This window comes from Lasiosphaeria miniovina, assembly GCF_030549165.1.
Source record: "Lasiosphaeria miniovina strain SMH2392-1A chromosome Unknown B0T26scaffold_3, whole genome shotgun sequence".
In the NCBI taxonomy this organism is placed as follows: domain Eukaryota; kingdom Fungi; phylum Ascomycota; class Sordariomycetes; order Sordariales; family Lasiosphaeriaceae; genus Lasiosphaeria; species Lasiosphaeria miniovina.
The window spans coordinates 5,343,373-5,366,927 of record NW_026848222.1 but is presented as its reverse complement, the minus strand read 5'-3'; the positions used below and the strand labels follow the sequence as shown (position 1 = coordinate 5,366,927).

Sequence of the window (23,555 nt, the reverse complement as noted above, 5' to 3'; positions counted from 1 at the left end):
TGTCTTCACGCGCGAGAGAGGAGTATCGAGTACAACATATGAAAATGAGCAGAACCCGACTTGACCGCAAATACCACGAACCCCAAACACCATGTCCCAAAACTATCAGACCAGAAAAAACTCCCGAAACAAAAACAAAATTAAAAACTCCTATAAGATGAGAGACACGAAAAAAATGAGAGGCTAAAAATGCGGTAATGAATCTCAGCGTAAGAAGAAATGTACACATGCAGGCTGTCTACCCAGGTTTTGCCGTCCCTCCCTCCCTCCAGTGCCAGTGCCGGTGCCAGTACCAATGCCGCCTAGAATACTCCTACTTCACATTTGCGTGTCCTGGCAAGCAATGCAAAGTCATGAAAAAAGGGTGAAAATGAATTAAACAAAAATTTTCTCCGCTTAGTGATATGTGCAGATGCGTATTATTCGCACTTTCTGCTGAGTGAGCCCTCTGAAGTAATAATGTATGTACGTCGCATGTCGGGCATGTGTGGCCGTGTGTTCGTGTGCAGGTGTGTGTGTGGATGTGTATGGGTGTGGTGTTGTTTAATTAGTCACATAATGTTCCCCCTCTTCTATTACTGTCCACCTCAGAGGAACTGCGAGAGGGCGTTGCTGAGGGCAATAAAGTCGACCGGCTTGGTCACGTAGTCGTTGAACCCTGCCGCGACGCACTTCTCCTGCACGTCTGACATGACATTGGCCGACAGCGCAACGATGGGCACCGCTGGTAATTTCTCGCGCGCCTCCCACTGACGTATCTCGCGGCAAGCCTGGTACCCGTCCTTGCGTGGCATATGTAGATCACACTATACGAGACCAATTAGACATAATCCAAAAGAAATGCAGACCAGAACTTACCAAGATGAGAGAGTAGTATTCGTGGGGCTTGGAAAATACCGTCTCGGTACACTCGACGCCGTCTGCCGCAAGCTCGACAGCAATGCCCACCTTCTTCAGGTACTTTTGCAGCACCTTCTGGTTTACCGGATTGTCCTCGACCAAGAGCACCTTGTAGCCCTTGTTCCCCATCTTCTTCTCCGCCTCGACGTAGCTCTGCTTCTGATTTTCGACTAGCTTCTGTGCTGTCGACCGGTTGCGGTCTATGCTGAGATCACGTTCCTTGGCGGGATCGAAGATGACGGCAAACCGGGAGGGCTTGACTGGCTTGTAGATGTACGACACCTTGTCCTGCGAGAACATCTCTTCGTACTTGGTATTGGCCACCTGCTTCATCACAGCCTGCCTCTGGACCGAGTCGGAAAGGATGAGGATCGTAGCCTTGCCGACAGTGTTAGAGCTCATGATTACGTCCATCAGCTCGATTATGTCCTGTGGAAGCGGCAGATTGACGACAATGTGGGTAAATAAAACCGCGTCGTCGCCTCCAATAAGTTTCTCCGCCTCCTTTACCGACGACAGTGCTGAAATCTGATGCGGAATGTCCTTGGGCAGCGTCATCTCAATGTGCCTCGTTGTCGCTTCTCGGCTGTGTGTCTGCGGGCAGATGATCAAGATTGAGTACATGGGGGGCCGGAATTCGCTCGCGGCGGCAGGCGTGACGACGCTGTTTCCGATAGGCGTAGTGCCAGACGAGGACCTATCTGCCGGCATCTCCAGCTTCATCTGCGACAGATCTTGCCCGCTGGCCCGAGCGGCCTCACTGAACCGGGCCAACCCAACATTGACACTTGCATTGATAGAAGACATGGATGAGCGATTGGTCAGCTGTGTTCTGTCCGAGAACGCCGACGGCTCTGAGCTGCTGCTAGAAACTACTGCCGGAGATCTAGGGTTGGCATCTGTCGACGGGCTCGCCTCAGGCGACATCTTCTGAAGCAACTTGCTAGCAATCGTTTGTTGCTGAGAAGTCAGATGCACGTCTCTCATCAATCCCGGTGTCGGCTGGGGAGGTGACGATAAATCCGGGCGGTCCTGGCCTGTTGGTAGCCCAAATTTCGCCGAAAAGGTAAACGTGGATCCTTTGCCGGGGACCGCCGTCCCTTCCATTCCGCCGCCGTGAAGCTCGGCCAGCTGACGCGAGATTACCAGACCCAGCCCGCTCCCTCCGTGCTGGCGAGTGCTGCTCCCGTCAATCTGGCTGAAGGGCTTGAATATCAACTCGGCCTCCTCTTCGGTAAAACCCCTACCCGTGTCAATGATGGAGAACTCGAGCATGATTTCATCGTCGGCAAGCTCCTTGTCCTTAGGAGTTGCAACCTTACATCTGCTAAAGACTTCTCCTTGACTAGTAAACTTAATAGCATTACCAATGACGTTGAGCAACACCTGACGAATCCGCACCTTGTCCCCCTTAACCCATGCGGGGACATCTTCATCGACAATGTAGTTGAGCTCAAGACGCTTTGCAATGGCCATGGTCGACACGAGCTCGTTGACATCCTCGATGAGGGACCGTGTGTGGAACCATTCAAAGTTCAGCTTCATCATTCCGGCATCAACCTTGGAAAGATCGAGGATGTCATTGATGATCATGAGCAGGCTGTTAGCACTGGTCTGGATCGTATTGGTGTAGTCTCGCTGCTCTTCGTTGAGCGTCGTGTCCTGAAGGAAGCTGACCATGCCAGATATCCCAATGAGAGGTGTCCTAATCTCGTGCGACATGTTGCTTAGGAAACGGCCTTTCGATTCCATCGCCTCCTTCAACTTCGTCTCGAGAAGCTTCAGGTCGTTAATGTCAGTGGCAGACCCAAAGAACGAGCTAGCCCCATTGCCAAAGTCGACATTGTCGATCTCAACACACCGAACGAGATGCCACCGATACTCGCCACTCTTGGACCGCAGCCGTATTTCGGTCGTGTACGAAACTCGGCCGTTGCTATCTGTCGAGACCCGGATCACCCCCTTCTTAGCGAGCTCGACGAGATTAGCGCTCTGGAGCTCGTACACCGAGCCGCTGCTAGAGCTGTTGTTCCGCGACAGCGCCTGGTGCACGCCTCGGATGTTGCCGTCGGAGGCAACCGAGATCTTGCCAGTCGAGCCCGAGTGCTCATGTCCTTTGCTAAAGAGGGGCGTTGGCGGCCTGTCGTTCGGTATCCGGCATTTGGCGAGGTCGTCAGGGTGCACATAGTCCATGAATCCCAAGCCCAACGCGTCGCCGAAGCTCTGGCCTGTGTAGGACAGCCACTGCTCATTGGCAAATGTGATGCCCTCATCCTCAGTGGCGGTGAAGATGATTTGCGGGATCAGGTTGGCGAGTAGGCGGTGCTTGGCCTCGGAAGCTTCAATCTGCTCCTGTCGCGCTGCTCTCAGCTCGGCAATGTATTTGTCGTGGATGTCCATGTAGGACCCCAGGAATTGCAGAATGACGCCCCGCTTGTCCTTGGAGGCAACGGCACGGGCTTGGAACCAGCGGTAGGCCCCGTCAAAACGCCGGATCCGGACGGTTCGCGAGAACTGTTCGCCGGTCCGGACAGATTGGCTCCAGGCACGAAGGTACTCCTCGCGGTCATCTGGGTGAAAGCTCCCCCAGGTGTCGGCCGCCAAGTCGCTCGACGTCTGCCCCCGGTACGTTAGGAACCGGCTGTTTACCCAGACTATCTCGCCTGTCTGCGGGAGGGCGACGAAAACATGGGCAGGTAGCGAGTCTAGAATGAGGCCTTTCAGTTTGTCGGACGGTGGGGTCATCTCCGAATGTGAGATGGACCCGCTCCGCGACGGTGCTGGCGGTAGCGGGACGCCTCTACCAATGCTCGAGCTGGGCGGGAGCGACTGAAATGTGGATGCAAAGTCTGCCCCGTAAGAGTGCAGCTGCGTATGTCGATGCTGTGCCTGCAATGGAGAAGCATCCGACCTCCTCTGGTTCTCGTTCATGGCTGGCTGCGACCCTAAAGGCGGTGCTCTCTCTTCCCTGGGGCTTGGTTGTGAAACATGACGTCTTTGTTGGGACGTCAATTCTTCGGCATCCCGGTTCAGGTAGTCTGTGCCTGTCAGATTGTCAGGGAGGGCGGGACTGAGCGGCCCGTTGTCCTGTAATTGTCCTTTACCGCCAGACAGCCGCGATGAGGGTCGCTTTTCTGCAAGTATAGCCTCTCGCGAGTTCCGCCGCGTACGCTGGCCTCCACTGCCCGCACCTGTCCCTGGCCTCGGCTTGGTGCTGAAATAACTGTCGCCGCCTACAGGGGCTGGACTGGAGCTAGGCGTGCGCCTTTCCATCACCAAACCCAAAGCAGAGGTATCCCACGTGGGTGTTCCACCAGGAGAGCCCCCTGCACTGCGCACCGGGCCCGAGTAGTCGCTAGGACTCGTGAGACTACCCGCCATAGACCCCCGGAACACATCTTCGCTGGGGAGGTACCCTAGAGAAGCTAGTGCTGCTGCATTAGCCAGCGGCCGCCCGTCAGGACCCAGTGCGCCGAAGCCTGCCGTCGGCGGCCTTCGCTTCTGCAGACCACTCAGTTCCAGCTCCAAGTTCGTGTAGTGACGGCAGAGGGAAAACGAGGTGGCCAGGTGAGGACCAAGGTGCTCTAATGAGTGCCGAAGGTTTGAAGGGTACGGAATGACAGGGCTCAGAATGGATATGATGGCAATTGGTGCGTGCTTCTGCTTCTGGACGGGATCTGGGGAAGGGAGCGGGGTTGCGTGGCCCTCCCCAGCCTTGTTTCGTGAAATCCGTTGGGCCATGAACGCAGGGTCCAGCTTGAAGGCAGGATTGGGCTTTGACAGCAGGACGTGGGTCAGAGGAATATGCAACACCGTCCACGAGTTGTCCATGCCAATTGCCTCGGGTGGCCTGAGAGCCGTGTAGTCAAAGGCGGCCGAGGACGGGTTAAACGACTCCTCGTCAACCGTTGCATCGGTGAAGAATGGGTTCTCGCTGGGGTCGGCTCGCACGGCGGGAGACGGCGCAGGAGATTGCGACCATGGAGAGGGGGAGGCTTGTTCGTGCTCCTCATACCTAGGTGTTTTTGGTCTCGGAATGTCCTCGTCGAGTCGAGACGCGATTCCCGTGGCCCTTTTCTCAGGCCCCTGGCCCTTGGAGGAGCGCACATTGGCCGATTCCAGCGAAGCGCTGCCTAGAAGTGACGAGAGTTTCGAGGATGAGTTGGACTGCTGCCCCCTAACCTTCCTTCGCTCCCCTCCAGGTGTTGCGGCGGGGCCGGTGGACAAGGGGTCGAATTCCTTCCTCTCAGTCTGCTGGCCGAGGTAGGGATAAGTTCGGGTTAGTGCAACGACGCGGCCGCGGTCGAGGACACGAATCACGCCGTTGTGGTCAATCAGAGGATCGGCTTCGTAGTTGAGGGCTTGTAAGACGTTCAAGACTTTGCCGTGGCCGTCTCCACGAGTCGTAGACGGTACCTCCCAGCTTGGAATCTTCTGCTGGTCCTCCAACGCGTCATGTTCCTCGAGCGCCTGGCGGTTAAGATCCATGTGTTTCTCGTAGCCTCCAGATGACTGCTCCAGCGTGGACATTGGGTGAGTTGTTTTGCTCCTTCCAAGATCGGGCCGGCGCAAAGGTGTTGTCGCCCGCCCGCTTGGGGTTCCCATCTCTTTCTTATCCTCGTAGGATGTGAAGGAATGCCGGCTTTGTAGGCCGGGACGCCCTGCTCCCTGCTGTCTCGGTGAATCGTCCCACTGGGAGGCGGGCTCCGAGAACTCGCCAGTACTGCTGGGCATAAGGCTCGAGCCTCTGGCAAGATAACCTAGACTCAAGTCGTCTTCGCGATGCGAGTTGTAGGTCGCCTTTTGGCCCCAAGGGACGTTTTCAATGTCTGTGGAATCGGCAGGGATGGCCAAGGTGACCCTTTCGGCCCTGTAGACCTCGACCATGATCTGGACAACGGTATTCCACCACGCATCCAGTCCAGGCTCGGCAGAGAGCATCAATGAGAGATCGTAAAGGTTGGGTGTTTGGAAGTCAAATTGGCCCTCGGGGTGGGTGTGGCCGTGGGGCAAAAATGTCCTGGCCGAGGCCGGCGAAGTCGGCTTTGACCGCATGTTGTCGTGGCCGACGAGATCCTCAAATAGAGCCTGCGTTCCTGGCGGGGGAACAGTGGGCGAGAGCGTGGTAAACGGCCGGTGCAGGGAGTGGTTGACGTAGCCGGGCGACGCCATGCGCGGGAAAGGGTAGGACGGCGTGCCGGCTACGGGGCCCGGCGTCTGTTCTCCCCGGACCGTCTTGCCAGACTCGGTTGATGTGGTTGTGGGCGTCGACTCGAGCTGCGACGTTGGCGGCGAGACGGATGTCTCTTCCTGTATTGGCGATATGCGCTTTGGGCCCGAGGTAAGCGACGCCATCGAGCCTCTTGTCGGCAAGTCTTTCCGCTCCATCTGGCGTGCCAGCTGATCACGATACTCGTTCAGCTGCCGCTGCGCGTCCCCTGCCCCAACCCCTGCATGCATTTCGACAGATCCCGCTAAGCCTCCCTGCCAGCCATTCTTTGCTGCTAGACTCCCGGGACCGACTGTGTCTGGGACGAAAGCGGGAGCGGGTTGGGAGTCGTCGGCGGTGCTCGGTGACAGCGACGTGCTCGCGGCGGGCTGGTCACAGACACCCGATTCCGAGATATTTGAAGGCTCTAATTCCGTATCTCTCTCGAGCCCGCCCGTCATTTGTTCTCTCGATGATGGCGGCGGCACTCTAATCAACGTCGAAGCATCATCCACCGAAGGCAAGTTTTGACACGCCGGTGGTGGGATGCCAGCTGCTGCTGTCGCCGTTGCGGCGGTTGATGGTGTTGTTACCGGCAGCGGCTGCGGTAGTTGTGGTGGAGTTGCTGGTATCGGGACTGGGGCTGGGATTGTGGATTGGGCCACTACAGATCGGCGCGAAGATACGAGGCCTTTCTGGACTCCGGGAGATCTTGATCCGGGCATGCCTCGAGGGAAAAGGCCCCGATGACGTCGTTGCAGACGGGGCGGCCTCGGGTTCGGAATCGCACATTCATTCGCGGCCGCGATGAGAGGGCCGTCGGCGTGCCCGAGTCCTATTAGGCGGCGTCAACGCAAGAGGCGATTTCCTGAGAAGACTTCGGAGTCTAGCCAACCGAGCCAAGATAGTTAACTCTGGGTGGTGTTATTAGTGTGTGTAGACGAGGTCGCGGTCGATATTGCCACCAAAATTGTTAGCCCTCACTCAGCCTAGTAGTCGAGCGTCGCAGGTCGCTCCTCAAAGCATCAAACACTGAGACGGCACCGCAGAATGCTATGACACCTACTACTAGGCAGGCTCTAAATTTCTCGAGTGCAGTGCAGTGTGTACCAGCGTGGCAGGAAGGTTTGGCGGGTGGGTGAAGCGCGAATGTGGAGAAGTTGGCAGCCTACCTGTCTAAAAAAGGGGACTATGACGTCGGGCCATCTACATGTCACCGCCTCCCCCCCCCAACCCAACCTACCAAACCTCAGAGACATCCCTCAGCCGACGGCCGCCAACCCGAGAAACCAAGGGTCTTCTCCGCTAAATAAGCAACAGCCTCGCCGCAGCTGACGCTCTCATAGCTTCAGAAATTCGGAAAATGAAGCACTCAAACATGCACCTGCTGTCAATCCAATCCAACGTTTCAATTCAGCATGGGGGTGCTGGTGGAAGGAGGGCACACAAAACAGTTTCGCCAGGTTTGCTGGGTCTTGCCTGTGGTGGGTAACTCGCAAGGGGGAACCATGCACCCATCATCGGACCTATGGAAGCCAATGTCCACGGTCGGCTCAGTAGCGCGCCGGTAGTTAATAAATATCTGACCTCCGCAGGAAACTTCCCTGCTCTGCACGCACTTGGAAAGATGTTCAATGTCTCAGCCACATTTGCAACTCATATTCATGTTGTCCACGTCCCCAGCCCGCTAGGCAGATTTCATCCTACCTTGCGCGGACGTGCAGTGCAACTCGAAGCCATCGTCGGAATATTGACCGCGCTAGTCGTCAATTCCAACTAGGGCCACACCATCCAATCTTTCGGATCGTCGTCTCCTAGCGCGGTACGTTGAGTGAAGTGGTGGCCGTGTGCCCGTTGATGGTTTTTTTTATATACCAACAATGCGGTCGGAGCATAGCACAATCCGGTCCTGCAAGATGTTCACCAAGTGGAAGCCGAAACTACCTTATCTAGCGCAGGTCAGGTAGCGTACTCCTACACGCGCAACTAAGTAAGGTACCTAATCTTTCATGACGGGTGAGACACTCGTACCCAGGAAACGTCACCGTTTCAATTCAACCGCCCCGGCTGCGCAACATAATATTGTAAGATATAGGTATACACTAGAGATGCGTATCGCCATTAGTTGGTGGGTGCCAGGCAGAGAGACCCAAATCCACAAATCACACAAGTGGAAGCCATTTTCATTTAAAGACGGAAGGTCGAGAGGAAGCCAAGACCCTGACGACACGGATGCGAGATTGGGGCGGATGGACAGAAAAACAGCTGTTACTGCGCCCTCTGGGCTGCGGTAAGACCCGAACGTGCGGCACGGCTTTCATTTGCTGCTGAAGCGCGTCTTGTCGTCAGGCCATCATGCAAGAAATCTCGGGTCCCCGTGCAAATGATGAGAGAGAGATTGGGTGTAAGACGTCTGAATTGGAAGCCCCACCGCCAGTGCGCACCTCTCGGGAGCGTCGCCTGTGGCCTGTATCCCGTCTCTCTCCCTGTCTGCGCCATGCAGCAGGGCATCGTTGAGTGATACGGCTACGCGGTTCTCAAAAAGGAGATATGCATTATCTAGGTATATGGGATTTATGGTTTATAGGCCACTGTAGCTATCACCTCGAGCCACAGGTCCAAATTAGTGAGGGAGCGGGCGGGCTGTTGAACTGGATGGGAATGTTGCGCATGACCAGAGCAGGGTCGTCGTCGATCGGCTGAGCAGAATGACGTCAGAGGCGTCAGGGATTCTCCATGAGTGGCTGAGGGTGGGGCAACAAAAAGTCTGCAAGAGACCCTAGAGAAATGCACGACATGGGATGGGATTTCTAACCGAATCCCTTTACGGCGGTACCACCACGTTACGTATCAGATGAGTAATTGGATTGCACCCTAACGTGAAAGGCAAACACCTAAGTGAAACCAAGTCGTCCTCGACAATTCAATCATATCGCCTTCAATTATAACGGCTAACACACAAAAAGACTAACTTGGCTATTATTTGAAGTAAATACGTACATATCTAGAACATGGCGTTTCATGGCCACGGAGCGGGGCGTACAGAGTGCTCGTGAGGCCGGCATTTTGAATACTTGCACTACATTACATATCCGGCGCCTTGGTGAAGAAAAACATTACAACATAAAGCCTAATTAGTCAACTACGCGGTATGCCATACTTTTCAATCATTACTAAGGACTGATGTATGAATACAAGTCGCCCCAAGGTACTTACCATAGCTGTAGTCTCGCCTACCCCTTCTGCATGAAGGGCGGACCCGAAACTGCTTTGGGGTTCCCGCTGCTTCGATAGCCGGATTAATTTGTTCGACCCCGAGATGCGGGACGCGCGACGCGACGGCTGACCCCACCTCTGCATGGGGTACCTCATTCACCTTAGCTTACAGAGCTCACAGTTCTGTATAGTTCTAGTATCGTTTCTTCAGTTCAGAGGCTCAGAGTCACGTAAATCCGAGTTTTCATCTGACCTCAATCTGAGATGCGGCGGTATTATGCCTGATGCAAGTAGCTTTACCTCTGCAAGGGATACAGCGTCAGCTACGCTGCGTTCCCAGAGAAATAATTCTCAGCCAAGAGTTACTGAAAAGGCATAAGATAACCTTGTCTATGAGCCAAAACGTGACCGGGAGTGAGAACTTAGGCAAGATATCATATCATAGACTGAGTTCCATCGGTGAAACAAGCACGAGATTATACTACATGCATATACGGATTAGGTAGCTACCTATCCGTAGGTACCGGACCTACGAAGTACATAGGTACCATTGAAGTAATTGGAAGCTCAGCCCTCGACAAAAGTTTACGCAGCTCGTCAGACGTGATATGATGCTCTCACAATGAAGAATAAAAATATCCAATCAGGCCATGGCCATACTCAGGCTTACCATGATTATTGTTTTCCCCGTTAAGATGTGTTTCTTGTTACTTGATGGAGTAGGTACTGTACATACAAATGGTTAGTGTACAGCCAGTCAAGGAAAGAACGGCTGCAACCCCACATCTCATAATTCAAGCTAATTGGCTCAGCAGTCGAGGAAGCCCACTAGTGCGAGGCTGCAGAGTCTCTCCATTGTCGCTACAGGCAGCCTCGCCATCGACTACCTTAATCACTTTCCCGTCCTGCATTCCTCAACCATCTCGAACCTCGCAACCAAACGTGAGACCCTTACTAATAAGCCGTGCTGTGTCCCACCCGGCCCACTCCTAGCTCCGAAGCCTGTACGCCCTCATTCGGTCCCAGCTTTATTTTCTCTGCACTTCTGCTAGCAGATAAACCCAGCAGCATCTTGCCCGTAGATCTGGCAGTAGCAGCAGCACCCACAAGCCGGAATTGACGATTGATTGCGCACATCTCCGCCGCCGCCGCCGCCGCCGCCTTCGCGCACCATGGCCGACTCGGACGGCGAGTATGTCGGCGACCTGTCGGACGACGACCTCGGCGACCACCACGTCACATCGGCCGCCGACGGCACGTACGGAACACGCTCCAAGGCAAAGGGCGGGCCGAAACAGAAGGGGGGCGGCCGCAAAGCCAAGAACGCCCGCGGTAAGGCCGTTTGGGAGGATATACAGCGCTCTTGGGAGGATGTGGTCGAGGGCGCCGACGGCCTCGTCTCGAGGGAAGACCACCTGCAGGCGGAGAGGAGGGCGCGGCTGCTCCGCGACACCACACCGCTGCAGCGTGGCATAATTCGCCACCTCATGCTGGTGCTCGACATGAGCTTTGCTATGGCCGAGAAGGATTTCCTGCCCAACCGCTACCTTGTCACCATCAACTGCGCCGTCGAGTTTGTGCGCGAGTACTTTGAGCAGAACCCCATCAGCCAGCTGGGCATCCTGGCCATGCGCGACGGCATCGCCGTGCGCATCAGCGACTTGACCGGCAACCCTGCCGAGCTCATAGAGAAGCTGCGTGAGTGGGCCGAACAGCAGGAGCCTCTAGGTAACCCAAGTCTGCAGAACGCGCTGGAGATGTGCCGCGGGGCGTTATTGTAAGCACCATCGCCTCATCACAATGCTGCCAGGCTTTTCTAACCACGCGCACAGTCACACGCCATCACACGGCACGCGCGAGGTGCTCATCATCTACGGCGCGCTCATGTCCAGCGATCCGGGGGACATCCGCGACACTGTCACTAGCCTCATAGCGGACCACATCAGAGTCACCATAGTGGGTCTTGCCGCGCAGGTAGCCATCTGCGCCGAGCTCTGCACGCGCACCAATGGTGGCGACGAGAGCAAATATGCCGTAGCCCTGCACGAGCAGCACTTCAGGGAGCTATTCCTTTCGGCCACGACGCCCCCCGTCACCCTCACTACCGAGCAGAGCAATGCCAGTCTATTAATGATGGGCTTCCCGAGTCGGACGCTCGCCTCGCGGGATCACGTTAGCCTCTGCGCCTGTCACAACCGGCCGAGTCGCGAGGGCTACACGTGCACCCGCTGCCGTACCAAGGTCTGCCGGCTTCCCGCCGAGTGCCCCGTCTGCGGCCTCACGCTCATCCTAAGCACCCATCTGGCGCGCTCCTACCACCATCTCTTCCCCCTGCGCAGCTGGGTCGAGGTGTCCTGGGCCGACGCGGCGCGGTCTACCGTCTGCTACTCGTGCATGGCACCGTTTCCTATCGAGTCTAAGGCTCGCTTAAAAGGCAAGGGCAAGGCCGCCGCTGGCGGAGACAGTGGCGCGGTCGGCTCAAACGTGCCAAAGGGCGTTAGCGAGAGCGGCCGATACGCGTGCGAGGCGTGCGGGAACCACTTCTGCATCGACTGCGACATGTACGCGCACGAGATCATCCACAACTGCCCCGGCTGCCAGAGCGACACGCGCGATTCTCTCGCGCTAGCGGCAGACGGCGATGCTGAAGCTCACGGTGCGGCTAGTCACGCAAAGGGCGACGCCATGGCGATAGATACGTAGACGAGCGCGGTTCATTCAGCAACACGTTCCCGGTATCCCTGAATCCATTAACTTACCATACGCAGGCACGAGGGGGAAGGAGTGTGGGGGCGAAGGGGCTGGGTTTACTCTTGGCATGGCGTTTTACTTTGCTTGTTATTCTCCCATCGTGTCTATAAAACGGAGCGCTAGGCTTGCAAAGATAGCAACAACAAGCTAGAGGGAAGTGGGACAGCCGCGACACGTCACTGGAATACTGAAAACGCTGAAAAGGCGGCGCGGCGACGCTTGGCTTATCTAGGCGTTTACTAAGGTACCTGTGTGGTACTTGTTTGGTATATTTGTACGTGTACATGCAGAGTGGCAAATTTAACGTAACCGCCCATTTATTATATCCAAACTTCACGATACTGAAATACTGAAACGCTAAAACACGGAAAAGGCGACGCCAGCAGCGAATAGTTGTTGGCGTATCCTGGCGTTTACTAAAGTATTGTATCCTTGTGATATATGTATTAGTGTGCACGTGTACATATAGAGGTGCGAGTGTAGCCACTCATTCATATCCGGAGAGGTACGCATGGCATGGTATGGTACGCCATCAAGAAACGAGACGGGAAACTGATTTCACGCCTCTTACTTTGCGGGAAGCTAATGAATATGTGGTAGCGAACCTCTAACTACCTTATCCCGAATGTACGAAACCAACATATTCTCTCCAACCTTAAAATGTCATTCATGACTGTGGTTGTTTGGTCAGGTCAGGTAAATAAATAAGTAAATAAATAGATAAACAGTGCATGGTAATCGTTATTCTTTCGTTACGGCGGGTGCCTCCCTTCCCCCCCGAGGTCATGGCGTGTAATGTAGAGCTAATGTAATGCAATGAAATGCAATGTTGTACAAAAGCTAATGGTGAGACGAGACAGGGTAAGGAAATGTAAGGCAAGGGAGTTAGGCAAAGAAAAGTACATAGACGAGCCGATATCGCTGGCTTGCATCACCGTCCGTCCGTCCGTCCGTCTATCTCCCTTTTGTCCCAAGTGATTTACGCAAATGGATACACGATATCCAAATATCTGAGCTAGCTAGGTAGGTAGGTATGTACCTAGAACTCAAATTCATTATCACCGTCATCACCAGGCAGGCTGGCAGGCGGGAAGTGCGTGTGAATGGCGGATGCATGACATCAATCTTTGGCCATCCCCCCTCAAATTGGGTTGATTTGGTTTCGCAGCAGAAACAAAAAAAAAGCCCAAGAAAAAAACATAAACAAAAACAGTGCTAGTTAGTTTGTCTGCGCGCTCGTGGAGGTGGATTGTATGCAATGACGCCCAAAACAATGAAAGCCACAAAAAAAAAAAAAGGGTGCCAAAGGAGAGCGCTAGAGATTCCCGCGCTCGGCCTGCTCGCGCTCAATGGCCTCGAACAGGCTCTTGAAGTTGCCGGCGCCGAAGCCGTCAAAGTTGTTGCGCTGGATGATCTCGACAAAGACAGTAGGGCGGTCCATGAGCGGCTTGGTGAAGAGCTGCAGCAGGTAGCCGTTGTCGTCGTAGTCGATGAGGATGTTGAGGCGCTCGAGGGTGTCGAAGAGGTCGTCGCGCAGGGACCAGGCGCGGGCGGCGGCGTCGGGGCGGCGCAGGCGCGCGCGCATGGCGGCGTAGTAGGTGGCGGGCACGGCGATGAACTCGACGCCGCGAGCGCGCAGGGCGGCGACGGCGGCCACGATGTCGGCGGTCAGCAGCGCAATGTGCTGCACACCGGCGCCGGCGTTGTAGAGGATGTACTCCTCGATCTGCGAGCGCTTCTTGCCCGGCGCGGGCTCGTTGATAGGCATCTTGACCACATTGTTAGCGCTCGCCATGACGATGCTGCTGAGCGCCGAGAAGTCGGTGCAGATCTGGCTGTCGTCGACGGACCAGAACCGGTGGAACGAGAGGCACTGCTCGTAGAAGGCGCACGCCGACACCATCTCGTTCCAGTCCTGGTTGCCGACGCAGTGGTCGATGCGCTGCAGCGCGACGGTGGGCAGCTGCTCCTGCGCTAGGTTGATGTTCGCCTTGGTCGCCGTCGTGCTGCCGACGGCGGCGCGAAACCCCGGGAGGAAGGGCCCGCGGTACTGGCCACGCGAGATTAGCGTGTGGGTGGTGTCGCCATAGGTGCGGATCACGGCGGTCCGGACGCTGCCGTGCTGCTTGTCCTGGAACGTCTTCGGCGGCTGCACCGAGTCGGCGCCCTCGGCGACGGCCTTGTCATATACACCATCGACGCTGTCGACCTCAAAGGCCACGTCCTTGACAGCGTCGCCGTGCTTCTCCAGGTGCTCGTAAATCTCGTGGAGCAGGTCCCTGTCCTCTTGGGAGATGGGCTCGTCCTCAGGCAGGTGTTTCCATGAGCGGATGGGGGATGTGAGAACGAAGCGCACGTCGCCGTTGGCAACGACGTATGAAGCGATGAACCGGCTCCCCGTCTCGAGGCCTCGGTACGCGATGGTCTTGAAGCCGAAATTCGTCTTGTAGAAGGCAGCTGCCTGTTTGGCATTGCCCACCCACCACGTTATATGGTCGTAGCCATTGAAGTCGTTACCGGGACGTTGAACCGCGTAATCTTCGGCACCCGAGGACGAGTCGTTGGCTGACAAGTTGGGCGAGTCCGGGATAGCAGACGGTGACATGCTCACACAACGGGAATTCTAGACTTTTGTCAAGCCTGAGGCTGAGACTGGAGGCGGAGAATTAGCTAGTTAAGTTTAAATGGGGAAATGGGCGTCACAACAGGTTTCAATGCTCAGCAAAAGGTAAGTTATATGAGAGAAGACTGTCGGGGAGTAGTGGGAGAGGAGGCCGGCTTAACAATGCCTCTGTGTCATCCCGCTTCCGTCCCTGAAACCTACCACAGCATACCAGTTGTCACGCGCCCCGGGGCCCGGGGCCCGGAACATTGAGCTTTGGCTGTCGTTTTCAGACGAGCGGCGAACAGTGGAAGCGTAGCAGAGGCCTGCTTGAGCCCCCAATGGCCAATGCTAGCCGCACACGCCGCTGTCCGAGTGTCCCATCGAGGCCGGTCCTGGCTAGGCTCTGGCGGGCCTCTCTGCCCATCGGCACAACCTCTAACCCCCATTCCCTGACGCCATCGGCAGCCCGCAACTGGAGCTATTGGAGCTGCGCGAACCTAATCGCTAGCCCCATCCCATCCCATCCTCTTGCCATGACGATAAAGCCGAGTCGATGAGCGCGGCTGCTTGCAGCGTGAGCCGTTCGAGACTTTGAGTGGAGAGGCGGAACCAACACCGTCGGTAGCGTCATCTCCTACCAAAGCCGCGCAAAGCCGACTCTGGCCGAGAGCCGCGCCTTTCTGACCACCCCCTCGGGCCAAGGCCAACAAGCAAGTGACCTGCCCAAACAGGCCTGTTTCTTCCGTCTGACGAAACAAGCCAGAGGTATTGGCCAAAGAACCGGGTCTCTCGGTGTTTTCCCGTCGCTGCCCTGGTCGGAAAGGCGGTTCTGTTATCAGTCGCCTTGGCCTCGGGATCGGAGAGCCGGGCTGTGGTCTGTGCTGTGTTACGTTAGAGGCCCATACAGAACACGCATTCCAGAACGAACACAGTCGTGCACTGTTTGGTGCTGCTGGCGACTCATTTCGTCGTCAAACATTCCTATTCCCTAATTGCTTTGACTGCTGTTCTCGGCAAGTTTCCATAAAAAGCCCGATACCGTCGAAACTGTCGGCCGTCGCGGAATCTCACACAAACCACAGCCCGAAGGCTAAACCGCCCGCCACCATGGCCTACATATCGCTGAGCAGACGAGACACCAATGTCCTTGAGAAAATCAAAGATCCCGAGTTGGACCCCTCCTCAGCCATACAAATCGATGCCATTCTCCAAAAGGATCCCCACATCCTAGATCAGCAGGAATACGCCGAGCTTTCCCAGAAGGAACGTGACATCATCTTGGCTATCCAGGGCCTTGAGTTGCAGAGCGCCGTGCCTCGGTCCAGGGAGATGCCCGAGATTGATATTGTCGGGGGGTACCGTCAATGTGTTTCGAGGCTCGGGAGCCTCATTGATGACCAACCAAAGTATGCGAGCGCAAGAAATAACCGGGCGCAGGCACTTAGGCGACTGTGCGGCGATTGTATGCTGGTCACGGGAGCGCCGCAGCCCCCGCAAGCACTACTCCGCCATATCGACGACGCTGAGCGACAGGAGATGGCCCAGACTGTGTTGTGCGACCTCGATCGCTGTATATCGCTCCTTACACCGAGCGAGCCCCATTCCAAGATCTCGCCGCAGACCGCGAGAACCTTGTCCATGGCGCATACCCAGAGAGCTGCAGTATATCTCGCGACCTCCAAGCTGATATCCTCCAATCCCGTATCGATTGACGTGGAAAGACGCGAGTTAAGATGGACGAAGCTGGATTTCGAGGAAAACGCGTCGCGCGATTTTGCAATGGGCGGCAGGTATGGAAATGAGATAGCAAAAGGCCTCGCCGTAGCTACAAACCCGACAGCCAAGCTCTGCGGGCAGATGGTGCGAGAGGCGATGAAGAAGGAATACGGTCCCGACTTTCCAGTATGAAAGCCGTGGGGGCCATTTCGATTGATAACGGGTTGATGGGGTGTTTAAGATATGATTATTACCGGGAGTTAGGGGCGGCCATCCCGGCACCAGCTTCTTGTCCCCTTTCAGGAGCTCAATTCGGTGAGGCGCCTTCGACAGAGAGGCATAATTATTGTCGAATGCGCTGTATTGTATTGTACATTTCTCAAGGTTTTTTTGCGAACCCGAGACGGCTAGCAGGACGCGTCTAAGTAATGCGGACATCTATAAAGGGAGCACGTGCGAGTTAACTCACCGACAAGCAGCATCAATTGTCTCTTGCGTGGTCTTGCCCTTCTCCTTCTCTTCCCGGTTAATCCGCAAAGCAGCAGCAGAGAGTCCAATAAACACGCCGAAAATGGGGTCCGCTATACGGGAGATGATGTACGCTGCAGGAGCCATTTTCGCAAGGTCTAAAGATTTACCGAATGGTTTGCGAGGGGAAAGACGGGACTGTTAAATCCAATTGAAGATGTCCGTTGAGCTGTTCCTTCGAAATGGAGGTCAAATCCGCCCAGGCGGATTTACAGAGCCCCACACCGGCGAGAGGACGAACCGACTCGGGGTGCACGGACCCATGCTTAGTCACCCGCATGCACCGTGCCCGCTCCGCGAATTTTGAAAGCCCACAAACCAGAAATTATTTCGGGGAAGCTTCTTCAAACACGGTCCCGTCGTCACTCTGATCGCCTACCATCGACTTTAGGAATAGGCCCGAGGGAATATCAGGTATGTCTTGAGTGCTCGCCGTCTCCCCTAACACATGAACCTACCGGCAATAATTCTTCTTTCTCTCTTTGCACGCTGACTTCTCTGCTTTTCCCCGACAGAACCGATCAAGATGAAGTTCCTCAAGACGTCGCGAGTGTGCCTGGTCACCCGGGGCCGTTATGCCGGCAAGAAGGTACGCGCAACCAACAGACGTCCCACCTCGCTCCCATTACTCTTCCCATTGCGCTTTTGGAGGATCAAGTTGGAGGAACTAGTGGATTGGAATCGACTTGCCTAGCTGTGTTGAAGATAGGGGCAGACTGCACCACGAGTTAGAGGACGAGCGCTGGGCCCCTCCTAAACTGCCTAGTCAATCACGAGAAGGAGACACCAGGACGGAGAGATGAGGGGCTGACAAGAATCCCCTGCAGGTCGTCATCATCCAGCCCGTGGACACCGGCAGCAAGACACACCCGTATGGCCATGCCCTCGTAGCAGGCATCGAGCGGTACCCCAGCAAGATCACCCGCCGGATGTCCAAGACGAGACAGGAGAAGCGCTCCAAGGTCAAGCCGTTCATCAAGGTCATCAACTACAACCACCTGATGCCCACACGTTACACACTCGAGCTTGAGGGCCTTAAGGGCGTTGTGTCGTCCGACACCTTCAAGGAGGTCAGCCAGCGCGAGGACGCGAAGAAGACGGTCAAGAAGGTGCTGGAGGAGCGCTACACAAGCGGCAAGAACCGGTGGTTTTTCACCCCTCTTAGTATGTTCAACTCCGCCCCTGGCTTGCAGAGCAGAGCAACTGTGTTGGCATGGACACGTTGCTGCAGCCGCAAAGACGACGCAATTGTACTAACTGCGCCGCTCCAGAGTTCTGATCGGGTTTATTCACATGGGCTGAACGGGGCGAATGGTTTCTCTGGTTCTCTGGGGCTGTATACAGCATGCATCAAGGAAAAAAATTGAGGCTTACTAGCTGAATTTACGGCAATTGAACGGCGACCATATGGCGTTACAGTCAATAGCTATACCCATGAAACCGTTGTGCAGAGAGACAAACGGGATCCTACGCACGTTGTGGGACGGAGGTAATGAAATCCTCTAGTGACTATTGTCGATCTCGTGGCATGTGGTAGGTCTAGGCAGAGCGGCGAATGTTTGCACAACTCCCTCAGTTCCCTTTGCTGTGAACACGATGCCTGTCTCGGGTCCGGATTGGGGTCTGCATATTCACTGAGGAGGTCTGATCGTTCTCTTGTGTAGTCTCCATAGTCCTTTCATGAATCAGACACAATCTTTGACAGCCCTATTCCAGTCAAGCCGCCAATATGCATTCGGAAGGCTGGGCAATCCAGACATTCATTGTAGGCGGACGGTGTTTGACACCTGTTCCGTTCACAACGTTTTCTATCCCTATAGGTGGTCAGCTCTAAGGCCTTGAAGACTTATATCTCTTGCCTCTGGGCGTCTTCGTTAGTTTCCAGAATATAGTGTAGACAAAATTTGTGTACTCCAGTCAGGTGCTTGGAGATGCTTAATATATTCCCGAATGTTTTGTCACTGGCAAGGACAGCATGAACGTGGAATCACATCCAAGTCGTGGGACGTATCTTGTGTAAAGTATAACATATTACCTGAGGAAATAGGTAAGGTACTTAACCACCCGCCCCTTTAATGTGGATAGCCAACTTCCATCGTCTCCAACCTCATCAACATGGCGCGTATCTGGTGCGATATGAAGCTACTTTCCCTCATCCATCTTTCACCCCACGAAATAAGGGGCATTGGTCACTCAAAGCACGAACTAAGAAAAAGGCAAACAAGGCAACTAGCCAACGGCAAGGGCTGCGGCATCGTGTCACGGCCAGTCTCGTCTTGCGTAAGGCTTAATGACTACACCGAGGGCGAGGACAGGACAGGACCCGCTGTGTTTGTGTCCTCGTGCTACCTGCCTGCCCCTGCCCCCGACCCCGTAGTGGATGTTGAGGAAAATTCGATTGCGGGCTGGATCAATAGCCATAGGCCTAGATCTAGGTCTGCCACGGCTCTGGGGGTAGAACCGTGGTCTTACTTCTTGTGGTTTTTGGTTCACTTCGGCGTGGTGTGTCAGTAGATGGGTATTTGTATAGGCAGGAGACAGACAGACAGAGATCAGAAGCATTACCTACCACCTATGTTCATTATCAGCTATGCTTTCACGCAAGAGCCCCCTCTCAAGTATGGCTCTGTTTGTCTATGCTCTCATAAAAATAGTAGGGTAATAAGAGCTTCGAGGCGAAAGGAAGCATTGCTTGAGCTTCTCACGGCTGGAGTGCCCCAAGGAACCACACACCCTCCATATCGAAAAACACACCAATATTGGTATCTCGTTGCTACAAGCACTTACAGTCCTTCTTGTTGCCGCAGATTAGAATGTGAATGCAAATGCAATAATAGGTCAGTGATGCACAGAACAGCGTCTGTTGCTTACCCACATATATAAATTCAGCAAACCTTTCCGTTCCAACTCCCAGGCGTGCAAAGGTTCACTGTATAACGCCACGCCTTATTGTCATCCATCTACCCCGGGTGCGGTTTCGAATGTCTAAACTCAACCCCCATTTCTATATACGTTTAGTTATTCCAATTGTACGCATGCATGGGCGACTTTCACAGTTCTAGACATCTCCCTACGTATACTAGACCTAGGTATACAGAGTACAAGCATCGGAACGTAATAAGCTCAGTGACTTCCGACCCAAGTTAGTCTCCAAAACCGCAGCAATGCTCATGAGATAAAAGAAAAGCGTTTGTCTTTAGGTACACAACGACATGAACAAAAGAGAATTTTATTTCACAAACGCTATTTCCATCAACGATAAAAAAAACCCCCCACACAAGAAAACAACAAGCATGACAACCTCTTGAATGAAATTCCGATAATATCACATAAATAGGCAAGGTTAGTGAGCCAACATTAAAGATAACGATATCATACCTCATGTCCCTTGGAGAGGCGACACAACCTCCCAAAAACGAATGTCTTCTGTTGTCTACTCTAGGAGAGACTTCCACGGTTAGATCTACCAGCAAAGTGAAATGGCTTGTACCCATCAACATGCACATACTAAAATGAATACAACCCACAAAACAAGTAAGTGACAGACAGCCTGTCTCTCAAATTAGAGGACATTACAACTCCTTGGATCACCACTCTCCATATAATCCACGGGAGAAGCACGTCAGGAGCGCTTCGCGACAAGAGTCAAATCGAAATGATGATGTATTTACAAGAAACTCTATCCCCCAGTGCTCGCTAAAAGTACGTTTAAGATCCGGTTCCTTGCATGAATGCCCTTTCTCATGTTTGATAAACTACGCCGTCTCTTGGATTCGTGTGACGCCGCCTCGGCCCCGTTTGCCGCCCACCCGCTCTATAAATGGCAAAAACATGTCCTTCCTGGTGCTAGTAGCGAGACTTGGGGAGAAAAAAAAAGTGAAAGATGAAGAAAACCACGACCATTTGTAGACCATTCTATCCCTCTTCAAAATCTGGATTTTAAAGCGGATAAAAGGAAATGGCAGGCCGGGGAAGAAAATGGTGTGATTATGTACTCTCAATGTATTTTGCCATGTAATTCGTGTCATCAGTTCAATGTCCGTAGTCATTGTGGAAAATTGACAACTCTTTTCTCCCCCCTTCTCGCTCTCCTATGGTCGAGAAATCGTAGTTGCTCAGGATCGAAGAAATCGAGGCTGGCTCGCATTAAATTCGTATGGTCGAAAGAATTAATAGGTTGATCTCGGTCTTTATCCTGACCACACACAGCATTGCTACCTTCATTGCTTTCCAATGATCTTCGACTTTGCCTCACTTAGGGCGGCGTCCATAGCAGCATCCATCCCAGGTGCGTAAGTGGGCGCGAGACCCCCGAGGAGGACGAATAGAGTCAACAGGACAAGGGTGATCGTGGCAAGGCGGCGGAGAATCGGCTGCCGGTTTCCGAAATCGGCCCACTGGCGGCCAGCCTCGCCAGCGTAGTTCTTGAGCGTCTCGTAGCCAAGCTTGTAGTAAATCATGCCGCCCAGGGCAATGCTGTAGCCGAAGAACTGGAGACCTGTCACTTGAGTGCCCCAAATGAGCATGGAAGCGGCGACGAGCATGACGTCCTTCAGCACACCGCAGAGGGTGAGGACAAGCACAGATGTCTTTCCAATCTATCGGACTGTTAGTGAATCTGACGTGGACCAGTTCAAGCGTATCTCTTACTAGGAATACAACTGAGACATTGAGCAGGAATGCGCAGAGGCCGTTCAGGAATAGCGTGAAGAGCCCCACACCGTAAACCTCATCCATCGTGATCCTCGGGACCTCCAGAAAGAGGGCAACGGAAAAGTTCATCGCGGCGCAGACGGGTGCGAAATAGTACAGAGAGACCAAAGGGTCCATCTTGAACTCGGCCGAGCTGAGGAGACGCTGTACCATCGTAAGGCGGAGAGCCTCAAAGATGATGCCGCCAATTTGGAAGATGACACCAATCCAGACGAACTTGATTTCGCCAACGGATGCAATGATGACACCGACGACGATGACCAAGACGTTGAGGAAGACCTTGTAGTTGGGCGTGGAAACACCCAGAGACCAGCTGGCGATAAGGACCGCAACAGGAGTCGTGGCCTAGTTCACATTAGCACAGCCCGTAGCCCATGTCACACCCCGGCCGCCTGGTAGCACCAACCTTGAGCATCTGGATGAAGGCAACGCTGAGGTAAAGATAGGTGAGGTTTCCGCAGATCAAGCTCAAGCTGAAGAAGAAACCAATCGGGACGATGGCTCGTAGATAGACACGGCCCGTCATCTTGACGGACTTCCGGCCATCGAGGAGGGTCGTGTAACGAGCAAGAAGCTGGGTCATGATCGTCGCGAAGACCAAATGGTAGGTTGTGAGAATGATGGGGTAGTCTGCATCATCTTAGCATATTTTCCTCGTTTCTCTCTGATCCCCAGCGAGTCCCCAGCGGTTATTCTTACCAAACCCAAGCGTGGAGAGAATCCATTTGTTGAACAATATGACCGACGAGCTCAAAGTAATCCAGATACTACCGCGTCCGCGCGTTAATCAAATCGGCTCTGCATCGCTGGACTCGCCGCGCCGAAGGGTTCAACTCACGTCACGTAAAACGCAGGATGTAAGGACGACTTTGCTGGCTGGGCCTTCTCAGCACTGGGGTTGACAGTGGGAAGAATGGCGCCATTCGACTCCCGAGGGCCCTCGCCCGACGCCCGTGTCTTTTCGTCGACGCCCATTTCGGCGGCTTGTAGTGATTCTCGGGGGGCCGAGAGGGGATCGGAGAAGGTGGCAGCGTGTCTGCAATGCTGGATCAACAGCGATCTTGAGCGAAGCGCGCCGGTGGAGTGTAGACACGGGGTTTTTGGGTGGACGAAATATAAGCGACGTCGACTACGGCGGTGTTGGTGGCGTTCGCGGCGATGTGCGAAACAAAACGAGTGGATGGCCAAGGCCTGCTGAGACCAAGTGTGTGTTCAAAGAACTAGCGAAATCGCCGACAGTGCAAAAGTACGGAATAAGTTGTGTAGCCGAAAATAAAAGACTCCTGAAGGCCCTTGTTTGGTCGGGCGCTGCTCGTGCCAATCCGTCGGTCGTCGCTCGACGTATAGGTCTAGGAGTTGCGATGAGGCCAGGAGGGTCGAGATGAAAAGGAAACGCGGTTCGTGGCGTGAATGAAAGCGACGAGGGGAGGCTGCACTTTTTTTTTTGGTTGGTGGGTACCCTGCAAGTTTTGGAGCCGACCCAGTTGCCAATCAATTTGCTGTCTAGGTTGGGAAATTGGAACCACCAGGTGAAAGATTGTACGGAAGCGGTACTTACGTGGAAGGGGACGCGGCCAGCGAGCTCGGACTTCCCATTGAGCCCCCCATCCATCGTCGCAAATGGCCTAATAACCCACTGAACATGTCCCCTTGTTCCCATTCCAGAATGGAATCAGTGGGAAGTTCCCACTGGGAACGGCTGCTGCTGTGTCCTCAAATCCACGCTTGTCAAATGCTAACAGGGAGTTACTGCCAATTCAGGATCTCATAGGTCCAGGCATTAGTGGGGTTGATATGGCGACTGATCAGGCCTTGGTCTCCAGCATCCTCTGGTTGGGCCTGTCTAACTCTACGGGCTACATGGCGGGAAGTATGAGGGGGAGACCTTCCCAAAATTCAACTAGAAATCCGTCGATC

At 54.4% G+C, this 23,555-nt stretch overlaps 9 protein-coding genes across 9 annotated transcripts; 5 read left to right on the top strand and 4 right to left on the bottom strand.

Annotated features, from left to right (window-relative positions):
• Positions 1-587: 587 nt before the first annotated feature.
• Positions 588-6,360, bottom strand: B0T26DRAFT_643273 (uncharacterized protein; the record flags this gene model as incomplete). Its single annotated transcript, XM_060437519.1, has 2 exons — positions 588-806; positions 859-6,360. 2 exons carry the CDS (start codon positions 6,358-6,360, stop codon positions 588-590), a joined length of 5,721 nt encoding a protein of 1,906 aa, XP_060299115.1.
• A 2,643-nt stretch (positions 6,361-9,003) lies between these two features.
• On the top strand, positions 9,004-9,729 carry B0T26DRAFT_705712 (uncharacterized protein). Its single transcript, XM_060441767.1, has one exon. The coding sequence runs from the start codon at positions 9,468-9,470 to the stop codon at positions 9,702-9,704; it is 237 nt and encodes a 78-aa protein (XP_060299114.1). The 5' UTR covers positions 9,004-9,467; the 3' UTR covers positions 9,705-9,729.
• A 456-nt stretch (positions 9,730-10,185) lies between these two features.
• B0T26DRAFT_801793 (Ssl1-like-domain-containing protein) lies at positions 10,186-12,411 on the top strand. The gene is made up of 2 exons (XM_060447033.1): positions 10,186-11,102; positions 11,158-12,411. Exons 1-2 carry the CDS (start codon positions 10,498-10,500, stop codon positions 12,026-12,028), a joined length of 1,476 nt encoding a protein of 491 aa, XP_060299113.1. The 5' UTR covers positions 10,186-10,497; the 3' UTR covers positions 12,029-12,411.
• Positions 12,412-13,343: 932 nt separating this feature from the next.
• B0T26DRAFT_254306 (4-hydroxyphenylpyruvate dioxygenase-like protein) lies at positions 13,344-14,815 on the bottom strand. Its single transcript, XM_060434002.1, has 2 exons — positions 14,783-14,815; positions 13,344-14,728 (listed from the first exon to the last, which is right to left on the bottom strand). The coding sequence occupies exon 2, from the start codon at positions 14,679-14,681 to the stop codon at positions 13,392-13,394; it is 1,290 nt and encodes a 429-aa protein (XP_060299112.1). The 5' UTR covers positions 14,682-14,728; positions 14,783-14,815; the 3' UTR covers positions 13,344-13,391.
• A 973-nt stretch (positions 14,816-15,788) lies between these two features.
• On the top strand, positions 15,789-16,589 carry B0T26DRAFT_750487 (uncharacterized protein; the record flags this gene model as incomplete). Its single annotated transcript, XM_060445227.1, has 1 exon — positions 15,789-16,589. One exon carries the CDS (start codon positions 15,789-15,791, stop codon positions 16,587-16,589), a length of 801 nt encoding a protein of 266 aa, XP_060299111.1.
• Positions 16,590-16,862: 273 nt separating this feature from the next.
• B0T26DRAFT_641400 (uncharacterized protein) lies at positions 16,863-17,012 on the bottom strand (the record flags this gene model as incomplete). The annotated part of the gene is made up of 1 exon (XM_060437335.1): positions 16,863-17,012. One exon carries the CDS (start codon positions 17,010-17,012, stop codon positions 16,863-16,865), a length of 150 nt encoding a protein of 49 aa, XP_060299110.1.
• Positions 17,013-17,328: 316 nt separating this feature from the next.
• Positions 17,329-18,422, top strand: B0T26DRAFT_254231 (putative 60S large subunit ribosomal protein). The gene is made up of 3 exons (XM_060434001.1): positions 17,329-17,514; positions 17,753-18,089; positions 18,197-18,422. Exons 1-3 carry the CDS (start codon positions 17,452-17,454, stop codon positions 18,202-18,204), a joined length of 408 nt encoding a protein of 135 aa, XP_060299109.1. The 5' UTR covers positions 17,329-17,451; the 3' UTR covers positions 18,205-18,422.
• On the top strand, positions 18,312-18,872 carry B0T26DRAFT_254223 (uncharacterized protein). Its single transcript, XM_060434000.1, has 2 exons — positions 18,312-18,458; positions 18,590-18,872. Exons 1-2 carry the CDS (start codon positions 18,418-18,420, stop codon positions 18,765-18,767), a joined length of 219 nt encoding a protein of 72 aa, XP_060299108.1. The 5' UTR covers positions 18,312-18,417; the 3' UTR covers positions 18,768-18,872.
• A 2,187-nt stretch (positions 18,873-21,059) lies between these two features.
• B0T26DRAFT_254126 (triose-phosphate transporter) lies at positions 21,060-22,800 on the bottom strand. Its single transcript, XM_060433999.1, has 5 exons — positions 22,477-22,800; positions 22,338-22,405; positions 22,045-22,268; positions 21,576-21,983; positions 21,060-21,523 (listed from the first exon to the last, which is right to left on the bottom strand). The coding sequence occupies exons 1-5, from the start codon at positions 22,611-22,613 to the stop codon at positions 21,146-21,148; spliced, it is 1,215 nt and encodes a 404-aa protein (XP_060299107.1). The 5' UTR covers positions 22,614-22,800; the 3' UTR covers positions 21,060-21,145.
• Positions 22,801-23,555: the final 755 nt, after the last annotated feature.

Coding starts and splice junctions, on each gene's coding strand:
- B0T26DRAFT_705712 (XM_060441767.1), top strand. CDS start 9,468: ATGGGGTACCTCATTCACCTTAGCTTACAGAGCTCACAGTTCTGTATA.
- B0T26DRAFT_801793 (XM_060447033.1), top strand. CDS start 10,498: ATGGCCGACTCGGACGGCGAGTATGTCGGCGACCTGTCGGACGACGAC. Junction 11,103..11,157: donor ATGTGCCGCGGGGCGTTATT/GTAAGCACCATC, acceptor CCACGCGCACAG/TCACACGCCATCACACGGCA.
- B0T26DRAFT_254126 (XM_060433999.1), bottom strand. CDS start 22,613: ATGGGCGTCGACGAAAAGACACGGGCGTCGGGCGAGGGCCCTCGGGAG. Junction 22,406..22,476: donor CATCCTGCGTTTTACGTGAC/GTGAGTTGAACC, acceptor CGGACGCGGTAG/TATCTGGATTACTTTGAGCT. Junction 21,524..21,575: donor ATGTCTCAGTTGTATTCCTA/GTAAGAGATACG, acceptor ACAGTCCGATAG/ATTGGAAAGACATCTGTGCT.
- B0T26DRAFT_254306 (XM_060434002.1), bottom strand. CDS start 14,681: ATGTCACCGTCTGCTATCCCGGACTCGCCCAACTTGTCAGCCAACGAC.
- B0T26DRAFT_254223 (XM_060434000.1), top strand. CDS start 18,418: ATGAAATCCTCTAGTGACTATTGTCGATCTCGTGGCATGTG. Junction 18,459..18,589: donor TGTCGATCTCGTGGCATGTG/GTAGGTCTAGGC, acceptor TCTCTTGTGTAG/TCTCCATAGTCCTTTCATGA.
- B0T26DRAFT_254231 (XM_060434001.1), top strand. CDS start 17,452: ATGAAGTTCCTCAAGACGTCGCGAGTGTGCCTGGTCACCCGGGGCCGT. Junction 17,515..17,752: donor GCCGTTATGCCGGCAAGAAG/GTACGCGCAACC, acceptor AATCCCCTGCAG/GTCGTCATCATCCAGCCCGT.